Source organism: Embiotoca jacksoni, unplaced genomic scaffold (genome assembly GCF_022577435.1).
Source record: "Embiotoca jacksoni isolate LCO1_2020_lvr unplaced genomic scaffold, fEmbJac1.0.p SCAF_69, whole genome shotgun sequence".
Taxonomy (NCBI): Eukaryota; Metazoa; Chordata; class Actinopteri; family Embiotocidae; genus Embiotoca; species Embiotoca jacksoni.
This window is the reverse complement of record NW_027185424.1, coordinates 460,383-476,718: the sequence shown is the minus strand read 5'-3', so window position 1 is coordinate 476,718 and position 16,336 is coordinate 460,383. Positions and strand designations below refer to the sequence as shown.

The 16,336-nt window shown below is 39.6% G+C and overlaps 1 protein-coding gene across 1 annotated transcript in view; it reads left to right on the top strand.

The window, feature by feature from the left end:
* Positions 1-16,336, top strand: part of LOC138214249 (junction plakoglobin-like) — a 114,090-nt gene that overhangs the window by 67,822 nt on the left and 29,932 nt on the right. Inside the window, 4 exon segments of the mRNA XM_069175676.1 lie at positions 1,144-1,201; positions 4,069-4,302; positions 15,631-15,884; positions 15,977-16,215. Of these exon segments, the coding sequence (XP_069031777.1) occupies positions 1,186-1,201; positions 4,069-4,302; positions 15,631-15,884; positions 15,977-16,215 (743 nt within the window). The 5' untranslated portion in view covers positions 1,144-1,185.

Sequence of the window (16,336 nt, the reverse complement as noted above, 5' to 3'; positions counted from 1 at the left end):
ACTTCTTTAATCTTTATAGTTTACACACAGTACAGAACACCTTCAGGATTAGTATGCCTGCTACACCCTGCTACTGTGTAAAAGTTAGAGCCAAAAAGCACACTGGAATAAATAACTAGTACACTGGATTTTTGCTTTTTATTTTTAATGAACATTTTCCAGCCTTAATGAGAGCTGAATTTGATAAGGTAGGAGTAATTGAAAAACAGACAGAAGAGTGTAATTTTAACACATTGAAACTGGTAACAGAAAATAGTGCCTGCAAATGTATCATAGTTCATTAAACATAGTATGCATGATTCTGCTATTTTTATTGTGAGCAGAAACAAAATCTGAAAATGAAGTCTGAAACTGTTTTTTGATTACATTTTATGCATAATATTCATCTACGAAAGTAAAAGTAAAAAAAAAAAAAAAAAAAAAAAACAATGAACAATGAAGTTAAAAACCAAACATCCATCTATATATATATATACATATATATATATATATATATATATATATATATATATATATATATATATATATATATTTACAACATCCAGTATACTATAGTCTATCTGCAATACAGAAAGGAGCAACAGTGTATACTGTACTATAAATGTTAAAACTTATAAATGTAGAAATATTTGTATGGATAAAATTAATATTGGAATATTGTATAATATATATATGTGCACAAAAATATTCATACTCATATGTTAATGTTAAGAAGTATGTATATACAGAGCACACATCAAAAACCTGAAAGAATCCTGTAGCATGAACTAGAACATGATAATGCAAATAATAAAGCGTCATTCAGAGATTCATCTCAGTGGTTTGAATGTATCCTTTATTTGCCTTATTGATAATTCTGCTCACTTTTTTATTTCCAGTAGTAATTTTTAAGTTTAAAGTTTAAAACATAATTTTGGAGTCATTGGAGAAATGGGGGAAATATAAAGAGAAGCTAAGAAGTTTTGATCCCTCCAAAAGCATATGTAGCCCTAACTAACCCTTTAAGATATGGATGCATTTCTTGTAGAAATATCATACTTTGCAAAATATGGCGCTTAATGTCTAATCCTCCAGAAGAGGATTAGTTTAAATATTGTTTGCAATCCTGTTTGCAGACTAAATGACTGCTCTCTTTCTTTGCAGGTTAAAGGTCAGTGAAGGCACCACTGGCACCAGTGAACGGAGATGATGTCCATGCAAAGTAAGTGTTCTGTCACCAGAACAGCCAGTTTGGATTTTCCACTCTATACATTTAAAGCACATATATTATGGGTATTGGTTACAGCACTAAAAATGACAGAACTAATACTCGCAGTATCAGCACAGGTAGTACACGAGCACAATAAAAATGGTATTTATTTTTTTTCTGCTAGAACCAGCACCACTAACATCATAGTTATATAAGTGACATTTAGTACTATTAGCTGCAGTATAGGAACAGCAGTTACTGTACAAGCAGTAGTGGTAGTTGTAGAGTTAGTAATAACAGTGGTAGTTGTAGAGTTAGTGGTAGCAATGGTAGTTGTATAATTAGTAGTAGCAATGGTAGTTGTGGAGTTAGTAATAGCAATGGTAGTTGTAGAGTTAGTAATAACAGTGGTAGTTGTAGAGTTAGTAGTAGTAGAGTTAGTAGTAGGAGTGGTAGTTGTAGAGTTAGCAGTGGTAGTTGTGGAGTTAGTAATAGCAATGGTAGTTGTAGAGTTAGTAATAACAGTGGTAGTTGTAGAGTTAGTAGTAGTAGAGTTAGTAGTAGGAGTGGTAGTTGTGGAGTTAGTAATAGCAGTGGTAGTTGTAGAGTTAGCAGTGGTAGTTGTAGAGTTAGTAATATCAGTGGTAGTTGTAGAGTTAGTAATAACATTGGTAGTTGTAGAGTTAGTAGTAGTAGAGTTAGCAGTAGCAATGGTAGTTGTAGAGTTAGTAGTAGTAGAGTTAGCAGTAGCAATGGTAGTTGCATAGCTAGTAATAGCAGTGGTAGTTGTAGAGTTAGCAGTGGTAGTTGTAGAGTCAGTAATATCAGTGTAGTTATAGAGTTAATAATAACATTGGTAGTTGTAGAGTTAGTAATAACATTGGTAGTTGTAGAGTTAATAGTAGTAGAGTTAGTCATAGCAGTGGTAGTTGTAGAGTTATCAGTATCAAGTGTAGTTGTAGAGTTAGTAGTAGTAGAGTTAGCAGTAGCAATGGTAGTTGCATAGTTAGTAATAGCAGTGGTAGTTGTAGAATTAGTAGTAGCAATGGTAGTTGTATAATTAGTAGTAGCAATGGTAGTTGTAGAGTTAGCAGTGGTAGTTGTATAGTTAGTAATATCAGTGGTAGTTGTAGAGTTAGTAGTAGCAGTGGTAGTTGTATAGTTAGTAATAGCAGTGGTAGTTGTCGAGTTAGTAGCAGCAATGGTAGTTGTAGAGTTAGCAATATCAGTGGTAGTTGTAGAGTTAGTGGTAGCAATGGTAGTTGTAGAGTTAGTAGTAGCAGTGGTAGTTATAGAGTTAGCAATATCAGTGGTAGTTGTAGAGTTAGTGGTAGCAATGGTAGTTGTAGAGTTAGTAGTAGCAGTGGTAGTTGTATAGTTAGTAATAGCAGTGGTAGTTGTAGAATTAGTAGTAGCAGTGGTAGTTGTAGAGTTAGTAATATCAGTGGTAGTTGTCGAGTTAGTAGCAGCAATGGTAGTTGTAGAGTTAGTAGTAGCAGTGGTAGTTATAGAGTTAGCAATATCAGTGGTAGTTGTAGAGTTAGTGGTAGCAATGGTAGTTGTAGAGTTAGTAGTAGCAGTGGTAGTTGTATAGTTAGTAATAGCAGTGGTAGTTGTAGAATTAGTAGTAGCAATGGTAGTTATAGAGTTAGTAATATCAGTGGTAGTTGTAGAGTTAGTAATAGCAGTGGTAGTTGTAGAATTAGTAGTAGCAGTGGTAGTTGTAGAATTAGTAGTAGCAACGGTAGTTATAGAGTTAGTAATATCAGTGGTAGTTGTAGAGTTAGTAATAGCAGTGGTAGTTGTAGAATTAGTAGTGGTAGTTGTAGAGTTAGTAGTAGCAATGGTAGTTGTAGAGTTAGCAGTGGTAGTTGTAGAGTTAGTAATACCAATTGTAGAATTAGTAGTAGCAATGGTAGTTATACCATGGCGGAGCATCTGTTAACAGAACCAGGATCAGAGGAGGGCGGAGCATCTGTTAACAGAACCAGGATCAGAGGAGGGCGGAGCATCTGTTAACAGAACCAGGATCAGAGGAGGGCGGAGCATCTGCCTCGACCGGTTGGGGTGGGTTGAGAGCAGAGAGAGAAAAGGACAGCATAGAGATCCAAAACTTGAACTGTTGGTGGGCCGACAATCACAGAGCAGAGACATGCAGCTCCATGACGGGACATCTGCAAAAGAAAGAACAGAAACTACGGAGAAACAGAAACAGGAGACTGAAACCTTGCCTTCCATAAATTATCACAGGGACTGTGTGATCGCTGATCTGTAAGATGGGTAAATTTAGAGCACTGGTGAGCAGTACTGCTGTGTTTTACTGAGACACGAACGTACCAGACTGTTGGGTTGAGCAGTGGAGCGTGCAGACAGAGGACAACAGAGCTGTAATAAGAAAAGAGAAGGTCGTACCATCTTTATTAACTTGAAATGGTTTTACCCTTAATATATAAAGGTGATAGAGAGCAACTTTACCCCAGACATAGAGATGCAGGCCGTGAGGTTGGAGCCATACTATCTGTCTTCGGAGTTCTTTCACACCACAGTTGTTGTTTACATCCCATCGTCTGCGGTGGCGTCGCACTCTTGTGGCGCCACTCTGCTGTCGCAGGATTACAGATCCAACTCCATAGTTCTTTCATGACAATCAGCGGACACTTCAACCTGTCCTCCTCTCCAAAATCCTGACTCACCTCACTGTGTATATCACATACTGTATATGCCATTGTGATGGAGGCATAAATTCACTAGTCACAGAATTAGTAGAGCAAAGTAGTCATTTTAGCAGCAACACAAGCAGCAGTAGCAGCATAACTGTCATCAGCAGCATTAGTATTGGTAGTAGTATCTAATACTAAGAGGTGTGTTATTCCTTGCAGTGAGTGAGGCGGATAGCGTGGTGAAGGTGGCAGAGTGGCAACAGACCTACTATGCCTCAGACTCTGGCATCCAATCAGGAGCCACCACGGTGCGGGATGACGAGAGCAGCACAGAGTACAGTGGCAGTAAGAAATACACAGGCATCACTGCAACCAGCACCACCCCTGCTCCAGCTACATCCAACGCAGGGGGAGGAGGAGACACAGCAGCCGCTGGGTTAGAGAGCCCCACAGGTGAGACCTGCTGCCAAACTTCATTTGGGTTCAGAAGTACGTGTTGTGGTTTCTTTGGTATATTCTCTACTTCTATCCTTGTTTCTCTCACAAATACTCGGTTTCATCATCTCATTCTTTGTCCCTCGCTGTATTTATCAGATGCGCAAACTTCATTGTCATACATTTCTGTCATACTATGATTCTTCTTCTTGCTAAAATAAATGAAATGATGTAACACAATGTAATATATCGGTCCCTTTGTTGGTTCAATATTTGCTTGTTTGTTTTCCTGGTGATCTATCGGACACACAAGTATACCAGACACCACTGAATGGATTTTGATTCAACTTACTTAATACTCATGTGAAAAATAAAAACAACAACAACAAAAAGCCCTTTGATCGCCATAACTTTAACAATGTGCAAACAATTATGAAACCATTAAACACTAAGACAGCAAAGCTGGTTGTGAGTCGCTGCAGGAAACAGACCTTGCTTTCCATTTCCTGCCATTCATCTGTCTTCACTATGAAATCAACTTCCATGGTGCAAGATAATCCATCAGAGTAAGTATGAGCAAAGTTTGTGTTTTATCCTCATTTCACTTTGTTACGCTCTGCTTCCCGCCAATCATCTGACACCCAGGGGAAGAAATAAAAGCCTCCACCAGGAAATAATCCCTCGCAAACATGCTGCCGTAGAAACTTTCCTATCACACCTATGCTGTTGGTTGAGACAGCCAGCCGTTTCAAGCTCCGTTTGACACTGTAATGTTTGTACTTTTAATGGAAATTAACTTTCGGTTATGCACATTCGGTATGCTTAGTAAAATGTCGAAAATAAATAAGTGGGTTGTAAAACTTAGCTATAAATAAAGGTGGCACTTTTTACCCAGGAAACTCCTACAGTTCTCACCTAGACACAATGGAATTAAAGTATAGTCTAATAATGTTGTGTATTTTCTCAAAAACAATGAATGTGTCCTGTATAAGAACCTATACGGTACATCCCTTGCTTTAGTTGTACAATTCTTACCCCAATCTCAAACTGGACTCTTCAAGACCACCCAATGGGAGACTCTAATAGCCAGCCAGGCGTCCAGCCAGGCGTCCAGCCAGGCGTCCAGCCAGGCGTCCAGCCAGGCGTCCAGCCAGGCGTCCAGCCAGGCGTCCAGCCAGGCGTCCAGCCAGGCGTCCAGCCAGGCGTCCAGCCAGAAGTCCAGTAGACCCGTCTGTCTACAGTGACTACAGACCAATTACCAAACTACCATTTACTTCCAAGGTCTTAGAAAGGGCTCCTTACAGCTTTTAGTAACGGTCTCAGATTACAGAATTTTTACCACAGAAACTACCACCAACTCTTGCTGAATGCAGATGCTGGGGACACTGAGGATCATGGTATCCTAGGTAACAGACTTGTATTAGTGTAGCTGATAAAGCATTGCAATTGCTTGCAGCATGTTTGCTAGATCACATTTGTATTTGTTTCGGTGGGAGATGGTGATGGTCACACAGTTGTATCTCTCTAAAAGCCCAATGAGACCTCTCTTGTCTGAGTAACTGGTTAACAGATGTGAAGGACTGGATGTCTTCAAGTTTTCTGGAGTTCAACTGTGACTGAACTGAGATTCTTGTTATTGGTCTAGAAAGTCTGCATGCACAGATGAAGCCATATCTCAGTGCAACAAACATCAAGCCTATGAAAAGATTCTCAACTTTGAATACCCCATTAACAAGCATGTTTTAAATAACTTCTTAAACCGTAAAACTGCACTACACAGTACATTTGTTTATGTACAAGTCTGTTGTTGAGTGTATCCAGTTCTCCAACATCTGTTGTAAATGTAGATGAGCCCAAATAACTTGTTTTAACACTAAACTGACATAAAACCTTCAGCCTAATAGGGCCACAGGTTAAAGAATTTGTTTTCTGCTTGTAAAAATTAATGTATGCATTATACAAGGGAATGTATAATGGTCGATCAGCAGCCAAAGTATCAGAATGTGTTGAGTGCAGGTTTTGCTCTTGTTCTCAGGAGGGCTTATATCACAATGTAAGTCTCTTATGACTCACATACTCTCACCTATAATATACCTGCAGTTATTACATTAATGGAAGCTTTAACCAGCATTTTTCTATCTATTTGAAGTATCACGTAGAAAAAAGGAACTGTTTGATTTTCTTAATCGGCTTATTCGCACCATTATGTTCCCCCTGAGGTCCGAGGATTAGAGTCATGATGCCAAAACATATCAATGACGAAGATCAGAATCAGGATATTCCACAATTGTGAAAATACAGTTGTTGTCAAGAGCTCAGCCAACAATAAGCAACTCAGCCCTCTCTTAGTTTTGTGTCGGTCAGTTGTGCTTTGCCATAAAAGTTAGACACAAGACACGTAGTTGAGTGTCACTTGAAATCCTCATTGATGTGCATGGCGCACAAATAAACACTTGAAAATGATACGATTATTAATTCAGCCTCATATTCAAATTAAAAAAGAAATCCTTTTCCTTGGCTAATGTTCCTTGAAGTCTTCTTACAGCTACATAAACTCACCTCACCTCTGTTGTTAGGGTGGTGTGCTCTGCTCACTCTGCTGCTGCATGCCTGCTACTACAGTGTGTATGTGAATGCTGTTGAAGTGGGTCTAATTCTGGGTTGTGTTGTATGGTGGGAAGTAGCAAACGCCCTGGCACTTTATTTGCAAAGCAAAGTGGCAACAACATAATCTTCCTGAAAGTAGGGTGGTGAATGTGTGCTTTCTACTGTCGCTCCCACCACACCAATACCAGCAAGGACAAATTGTTCTCTGGAGTCACCACAGTAACTCAAGCTGTCACAGTTTACTTCCTGACTCTGTGTCTAAAATCACATACATCCCTTTGTACACTCACTTAAGTGTAAGTAAGTGTACTAACCCGTAAGAGTACTACTCTTTACGGGTTAGTACACATCTGTTGGCTTTGATTATTTGATCCAGAAATCCACGTGTTTTTCTGCCCTCTTTAACGCACACAATAAACATACTATTATATATATTTGCTTTTTTTTTTTTTTTTAAAGATAACCTAATAAGTCATTATTAAAGTGATTGTAAAAATAATTAAAGTTAAAATTATGTTTAAAGTAAAAACTTTGAACATAAAGTATTAAGTTACTTTTTAAGCGAAGGGTGCTTTTGAGTCAGTACCTGCAACAGTCAGTCACTCGCAGGTTGGCACCACACTGACATGTGCTTTTTATTGAATTTGTCAAGGATTTCTTTGAGGATCACTTTTGAGTTCTCTCAAGTCTTGGAAAATCAGCAGACCAACGCTGATGAGTGATACTCACATTCTAAACACTTAATTATATCTGTGCTTCCAGAAGTCTTTTCCAAAGACTGAATGAAGCTGTCTATCAAATCAGCAATGAAACTGTCAACATCAGTAAATGTCAGTCACAGAGAATCAAGAATAGAAATGAATGTGACTGCGTCTTTGTCTATGGTGCCACAAGTGGAGTGAGAATCTCCCCTCTCTGACACAAACATTTTGAAGTTGTATAAAAGTCCTGAACCCCAAATAATTCTGTTGTTAGAAGGATTCCAAGATTTTTTTTTATTAGCGTGTTATGAAACCTGATGTTTTGTAGCTTTCGACATTGATGTTACAAGAATCAATGGCACATTAACCATTCAGTGAAGTGCTTTTAGAAAGTGAATATTTGTGAGTGTTAAAGCCATGCTGCACCAAAAGACCAAACCACATTTTCAATTTTGAATGTTTTCACCCTTTTGCTTCAATTCCTACACGACTGTCTCTTTCTGACCCTTTCAAAAGCAAAGCACATGTTATTTCCACCATAACGGGCTGCATTTAGTTTCAGTTAATTTAATATGCAATGAGGTTTGAGCTGCAGAGAACCATTTTTATTTAACTTTTTTTGTACCAGACATTAGCTGAGCTGATCTATTTTGGGCAATAAACCTCCGGTGTTATTAAGAATACTAAAATCAGCAAACCCATATCGTTTAAAGTCGGGGAAGTATTGGCGAGGACAGGTTTACCAAGGGGACCAGGATGAACATGAATAGAAGAAGATGAAAAACTTCAGAGAGGAATCTGCAGTGTTGCTTTACAGCTGTGAGTCTGCACACACAAGGTATCATCCGTTTAAAAAGCTGATTTGTGATATTGCTTGACGACAGAAGTCACCTGAAAAAGTTGCATTTAACACAGATCACCTACAATCTGGTCCTCAATACAAAATCAAAGTCTCTGAGAAAATGTAAGTAAACATTATCAGACTTGAGTAATATTAAAATGACCATATGGTCCGGACAAAGTAAGGGACACTGGAAGAAGCAATAATAAATTAATCATACCTAATGTTGGCCAACCATGGTCAAAGCTCTTATTGGCTATTGATCAAGCCAATTATCAGAAACCCCAAAGCTACTCCACACTGTTCCTGCTATGAGGTGTTCCAGTTTATCTAGTTCACCAGTTTTTATTTCCCCTTAATATGATATTAGCATATATCACCATATTAGCACATTTTATGGCTGTTTCTGTTCATTAGGGCAGAGTTCATATGCACTCATGTTAAATCCACCTTACTATCATTTTACTGTGTGAAGCCTCCAACTGGTGGTACTATCACGGTTTGGGAATCAGTGGCCAATACATCCTAAATTCAGACAGCAAGGGTAATTATCCTGATCATTCATGCATAAACGTGTGTTCAGTGAGCATTTTTATCATAGTGCAGGCAGTTTGTTATACTATAAAACCAACTAGAAATAAAAATGCAAAGGTTTACAAAGTGTTTTAATAATTACAAGAGTGGATGGGATTGGAAATGCATTTTAATCAACTATTGGAAGTTGGGCTAAGGATGGCTAACTTATCTAAGATGTCAATACAACTGCATGCCTGATTTATTGAAGCAGACTGAGGATGTTTTGTGCAGCACACTTTAAAAAAAAAAGTGCATTTCTCCTAATTCTGAAGTAGGTTATTCCCACAAACACTTTAATTATCCTTCCATCTTCCCCTGATGAATTTAAGGCAGAAGTAACTGATGTTAACTCTAGCTGTTTATTGAATAAGGAACCATTATTATTGTTCAAAGGAAGGTAGTAACACTCTGCTGTAATGGTCAACTATTTGCTGTTTTTACCCTGTTTTTGTTTCTCTGGGCATCAGAGTGCTTTGGTATTTTTGGTGAGGGTGATGCTGCAGGCAACTCAGACAAATGCCCCTCAGTAATAAGCTACTTTTTGGTAGTATTTTGAAATAACAGTGTTAAAATAGTAAAAACTTGAAAAGTCAGGGATTTCGATTTTTTTTTTTTCCCTTCCCTCTTTTGGGAGCATTTAGTTGTATCTTTGGCTCGGGCCTCCCTTTCCATTCCTCACATTTATGTCTACACGCTGCCAGCATACAGTGAGCATTGCAATGAAATAATCATTTCCACGTCAGTACTGCATTATGTTACACTCTGCTTTCTGACACCCAAAGAAAATAACTGATGTGTCAGCGGAAGATAATCCCTCAACAAGACATGGTGTTTTAGACTTAATTATCACCTTTTCCTCTTTGGGCTTCAAATGTCTTTGTCAGCCGGTAAAACAGGAAATTTCAAGCTGTGTTTGAATCTGTAAAGAGATAGATTTTTTTTTTTCCTTATTTTAATAGTCAAGTAAATCTTACAAAAATGTATTCCACACCGCATCTCCTCGAATGGGACAAGTCATGTTTTAGTGGTTTACATTTTTTCATGTATTTTCCCTGTATTATCCTGTTCTGGCAGTCGCCATTCCATGTGAGGTCAGTGCTGTGAAGGCCAGTTAGGAGGCTCACTGCACTCCTGTACAGAAAAGATTTGGCTGTATACTAATGAACATCTGGATGTTCACCTGAACAACCACCTAAGGCCAGTACAGCGAAGCAGGTTCAACAAACTCACATTACCCAGGACATCTTTCTGTTTTCTGTTTTAATTCAATTCAACTTTATTTATATATCACCAAATCACAACAGAGGTTATTTCATGGAACTTAACACATTACAGTCCTTACAGCAAGAGTTTACAATATCATACAGAGAAACCAACAATTCAACAATTCAACAATTCAACAATTCCCACATAAGCTAGGAGGGAAAAAAACTCCTCTTTAAGGGAGAAAAACCTCCAACAGAGGGAAGAAAAACTCCCTTTAACAGGAAGAAACCTCCGACAGAACCAGGATCAGAGGTGGGCGGAGCTTCTGTTAACAGAACCAGGATCAGAGGTGGAGAACATCTGTTAACAGAACCAGGATCAGAGGGGGGCGGAGCATCTGTTAACAGAACCAGGATCAAAGGTGGGCGGAGCATCTGTTGACAGAACCAGGATCAGAGGTGGGCGGAGCATCTGTTAACAGAACCGGGATCAGAGGTGGGCAGAGCATCTGTTAACAGAACCAGGATCAGAGGTGGGCGGAGCATCTGTTAACAGAACCAGGATCAGAGGTGGGCGGAGCATCTGTTAACAGAACCAGGATCAGAGGTGGGCGGAGCATCTGCCTCGACCGGTTGGGGTGAGAGGAGAGCAGAGAGAGAAAAGGACAGCATAGAGATAGAAGAGAAGAACTGTTGGTGGAGACGACAAGCGCAGAGCAGAGACATGCAGCTCCATGACGGGACATCTGGAAAAGAAAGAACAGAAACTACACGAGTGAAGGAACTGAATGGAGACAACAGATAATAAGAAGAAACTATGGGAGAGAAGAAGATGGTGAGGTATGAGTCAGTTAAAGAGTAGGAGGAAAGAAAAGAAGCTCAGCATGTAACGAGGTCCTCCAGCAGCCTCGGCCTATAACAGCATAACTAAGGGTTGGTTCAGGTCTACCTGAGCCAGCCCTAACTATAGGCTTTATCAAGAAGGAACGTTTTGAGTCTAATCTTAAAGCTAGAGAGGGTTTCTGCCCCTCCAACACAAACTGGGAGCTGGTAACAAAACCTAACGAGTGAGATCACTAAACAGTCACACAAAGGTCAACGCAGGGTTTCCCAATCCAGCTACGAGCACATTCACATACAGGAGGCGATTGCAGCATCTGACCAATCACAAACATGGATAGGTTTGCTCTGCAGCATAAGTTACCATGGCGATGTATCCCGGTAAGACGTGAACAAGCTTCATAGTACTTAAAACCCAGAGTTAAACCTGAAATAACCTCGATAAACGCATAACCCGCTTCGTAGTACAGGCTTCTGATGTGCTACACAATATTTCAGAGGGTGTAATATCGTTAGAAGTGATGCTGTAAGGAAAATAATATTCGCCCCCTCCTTGGAACTCAACAAATTCCCATTCAAGTTGGGAGATAAAACGGATTGGTTGTGCTGCATTTTGTCGCAAATCCTGCTGAGATTATCCATGAAAACTGCTGTGGCTGTCTGCCTTTACTGTTCCATCCAAACTATTTGTGGGTGAGCCGAGATACGACAGGTTATTTTAAACCTTAAGGACACAGTTGAGCTTGTTGTATCCCCGATGCAGACAGAGGAGACCATTTGCTTTGCTTTCCAGACACTTTCTAATCATCACTTCCCCCTGAGGAAAGGCTTATTCCAAAACACCAATTTCTCCAGTGCTGTCTGCAACTGATACAGGTATGGGACCTGTATCAGGTCCTTGAAGTTGGAAGCCTAACATCTTTTTTAAGCATGCTGTCAGATATACCCATAGCATTGTGCTCTGCCAGTTTTGCACCTTTGTTTTGGAACATTGATCAAGTTTCTTTTTTATTTTTTGTATGTTTTGACCAACAAATGACAAAATCATGAAGAGTAGATTTAAAAGACATTGGCCATAAAGAATAAAAATGCACTTGTACGTCAGGCTCAGACAACATGAAGGGAACCACAATACTTACTATCACGTGGGATTAAAAAGCATCTGGAGTGACCTCTTCCAATTGGATCTCACTTCCCTGCTCAAATCTGTGTTTATGCAAATATACACACATCACTTAAATATAATGTAAACATGTAAATAATAATAATTTAACCAAATGAGTCATCCTTGCTTACTTTACCATCAATTAGCCTATTCATGATGTATTTCACATCTGTAATTTATTACTGTCAATTATCCTACCAAGTTATGCTGTCATACATAATTTGAAGTGTTTTTAAAAAAAAATAAAAATACAATAAATTATTCTATATCCTAACTGCACCTCTGTTTTATATTTCAATTCCACTTTGTTTGTGAATTTAATTCAGTGATTTAAGAGCACTAAACTCCGATTGTTTACTTTTATATTTTGGTCTCTAAATACAAAACAAAAGATAACACTGATTCCTAAAAGTCATTATGTGGGGAAATGTTTGAACTCAGGCTACGGTTATTTCATCCTGCGAGCGGGTTTGAAAGGGTTGGGCTGTGGTGGATATAAAACCTACCAGTTCAGTTTTCAGCTAAACTGCAGGATATTTTTCTATTGGATATTATTTCTGTTGCTTACGCAGAGGATGTCAGTTGAGTAGCTGGTCTTTTAGTGTGGCCAAGGATACATTTTCATATCCACAGCTAAAAGCATGTGTCCATGCTAGACCACCTCTGAATGTGGTTTGAGCAAATAAGAACCCAGCATGCGCTCACACCCACATTTTAGAGCTGTCCATTTGTCATCAGGTCACCTAAGACGTATTTTAACGGCAGGTGTGAATCCCATAACCACTAGTCATGGGACATCAACATGTTTAGTGTCAAACATACTGGCAAGATATTGATGTTAATATTAATATTAATATTAGTCAATTCTTTAATAACTCGTATTATTTTTCATATTACTTATTTGGTAGATATTCACTCAGTTTAGACTATACAGGAAAATGCTAGTGTTGCTATGGAGCCAGTATGATAACTGTGGGCTAAAACCTACTTGCAGAGAAATGTTCAAACCCCTTTTAGGCTGAGACTAAAATGGTTGAATTCACTATCATCAGTTCGGAGATTATTAAATCATCTATCAAGCAATTATTCCTCTTTAGGCTTGACTACAAAATATCATTCATGATGATAGAACCTGAGGCTCAACAAGAAATATCATCCACACCTCCCCCCAAACCCCCATTAAAAATCACCCTCCAGGTTTAGCAGCAGATGGTTACAGCCTTAGTTAACTCAAGCAATTACTCTGCTTCTTCGTGTTGTAACATTAACATACATGAATATATACTTATCATCCTTATTAGCTGCAACAAGTTCTGCATGTAAAAGGTTCAAATACTGTTTGGGTCCACTTTGCATTTCACGGGTCTACAATCATCAGCAGAGCAAGCACATGTCTCTCAGTGTTTGTTTTGAAATGACACTCTGGATGAAGTGCAGCCAACCGGCGGAACTGTTGATCAGTCAACTACTTTTGTTGAGTTTGACAAGTCTATTAAATGAATTGCCACAAAATTTCATGCAAAAAATGATGGTTTACAGATAATGTATCCTTCCTTAAACTTTAGACTTTTCCTTTAACACTTCCATGAAGTTCTGAGTGAACTGTTGGATATATTACAATGCAGATTTGTGAAAAAATGAATTATAATTAAATTTAGTCTAGTCTAGATCGAATTTTGTTGGTTTTGGTCAGATTTGATAATCTTGCTTGTGTCACAAAAACTTTTGGTCGCAAATGAAAAACCTCTGGTTGCGGCTTGAGTTGGATGTAGTGGTAAGGACATACTTTCATGGAGGAGATATGTTTTTATTGGTTTGACGGCTGACAGTAAAATACTGTATTGAGGTCAGTTTATGTTATTTTGCCCTGTTTTATTTAAATGCTTTGAATTATGCCAGCGTGTCTTTCACTTTGGTTCTATTTCACGTTGTCAATGCCATCAGCATGCCGATCCCTTCAACGTGATACACAGTGGTAGATATTGTTTCCTCTGTCGCTGGATGAAGAGCAGCATGTCGGTATAATGTGCCGCTGTTGGGAAACGTTTTGTGCCGTTAGAAAATGAGCCGCTATGTCACTGAAAAGATCTGCACCACTTGTGGAAAACTCCAATTGTAAAGTCATTAACTTCAACTTCCTCGGAAGCAATATGTGCCGGTGATAATACGAGCAGCATATCAAGGTATATCCAGCTGAACGGATCTGCATACTAATGGCATCGACAGCGCGGAATATATTTAAAGTCAAAGTCGTGCTGCCTCATTTTAAAGCATTTCAATAGAAAAGAGAAATGTAACGTAAACAGACCTCCATGTAGTTCAACTCAGTGTTCTGTTGTCGGTGGAACGAGGTGTAGGCCGTGTGGATCCAAGTCAAACCCACCAATACAAACTCCTGTCTCAGCCATGAGTGCATGTCCCGCCACTACATCTAACTCAACCGGCAACTTGCAACCAAAAACTGAAATTGCATTCAAAATGTTTTATAACACTAAGAGTCTAGTTTCATAAGAAAAACTCCTATATTTTTACTTACAGTCTTTATTTTTAAATGCAGTGCGAGGTGCATAATAAAGACACAAAAATATCTAGCACCTAGTAGATCAATCTTTTTGTTGATTTTTTTTAGTGCTGTAACTTGTTGCCCAAAAACTGCCATATTAATTGCACTGGAAAGCCTTATGTATTAGAGTCGCCTACAGAAACGTTATCTCTCAAAGGGTCTTCAGTTGTGTGTGTTATCTGACGTCATAATGACGATGCTTACAGGTTCAGTGGTTCCTGAAACAAAAAACCGTCATACAGCAGAAGTTCCCAGAGGAAGATAACTGTCTCTAAACTACTTCTCAGGAGAATAAAACAAGGCAAAACATTTAGGGTGGGCATAACATTTCCAGCATTTCACAATGGATGATGGAAAAAAGTCCTGTTTTTGTGGCAGTAACAGAAGTTAACAGGAGACAGAAGGATACCACGGTGTTTCAAACCCAAAGTGAAGCATGGTGGTAGGAATACTGAGGACGGCTGTAGGGAGGAGGATTTTACTGCGGCAGAATAATGAGCCAAAACACACCTCAAAGCTTTGAACAACTGCTTAAAGATCAAAGAAGACCAAGAGTGCTGACTGTCATGGACTTCCCTCCACAGTCACAGGACCTCGACACCACTGAACATTTATGGAGTGCTTGAAGACTGAGAAGGAAATGCTCTATAAAAGATGCAGACATGGACAGCAGATGAGCAGAGTTCTGCTTATCGCTACTGCTTTCAGTGTTTGTATAGGTAGATGTGTTCACATGTTTACTGTCCCCTGCAGACATGGGCTGATGACACACACACACACACACACACACACACACATGCAGAGACAGAGAGAGTCTCTCATTCTGTCTCTCCATCTCCCTCCCTCAGATTTAGAAGCCCAGTACTCACTAACCCGGGCTCAGCGCGTCAGGGCTGCCATGTTTCCAGAGACCCTGGTGGAGGGGGAGGCAGCCATGCCTGTCCAGTCAGACCCTTCTCAGCAGAGCAACGTGCAACGACTAGCTGAACCCTCCCAGCTGCTAAAGACGGCCATCGTCCACCTGATCAACTACCAGGATGATGCCGAGCTCGCCACCAGGGCGGTGCCAGAGCTCACCAAGCTGCTGGCAGACGACGATCCGGTACGCCGCTGTCACACTGCTTACTAAGGACTTGTTCAGTTAGCGTTCAGACACACATGTCCTGTTTTACAACTATTCTCTCTATTGTCTAGGTTGTGGTAAACAAGGCGGCCATGATTGTCAATCAACTGACCCGCAAGGAGGCCAGTCGCCGGGTGCTGGTGCAGTCTCCGGCCATGGTGGGTGCCGTGGTGCGTGCCATGACAACAGCAGCTGACATGGAGACGGCTCGTTGCGCAGCCAGCGTGCTCCACAGCCTGTCACACCAGAGGGAGGGGCTGCTGGCCATATTCAAGTCTGGAGGGATACCAGCACTGGTCCGCATGCTGAGGTACAAATACTTGGATTACAGTAAATTACGTTATTATTTTAAACAATTTTGACTTACCAGGAGTTGTGCTAAACATGGTGTCATTACATTAAAACAGTTCTTTATGTTCTGGGGGTGTAAA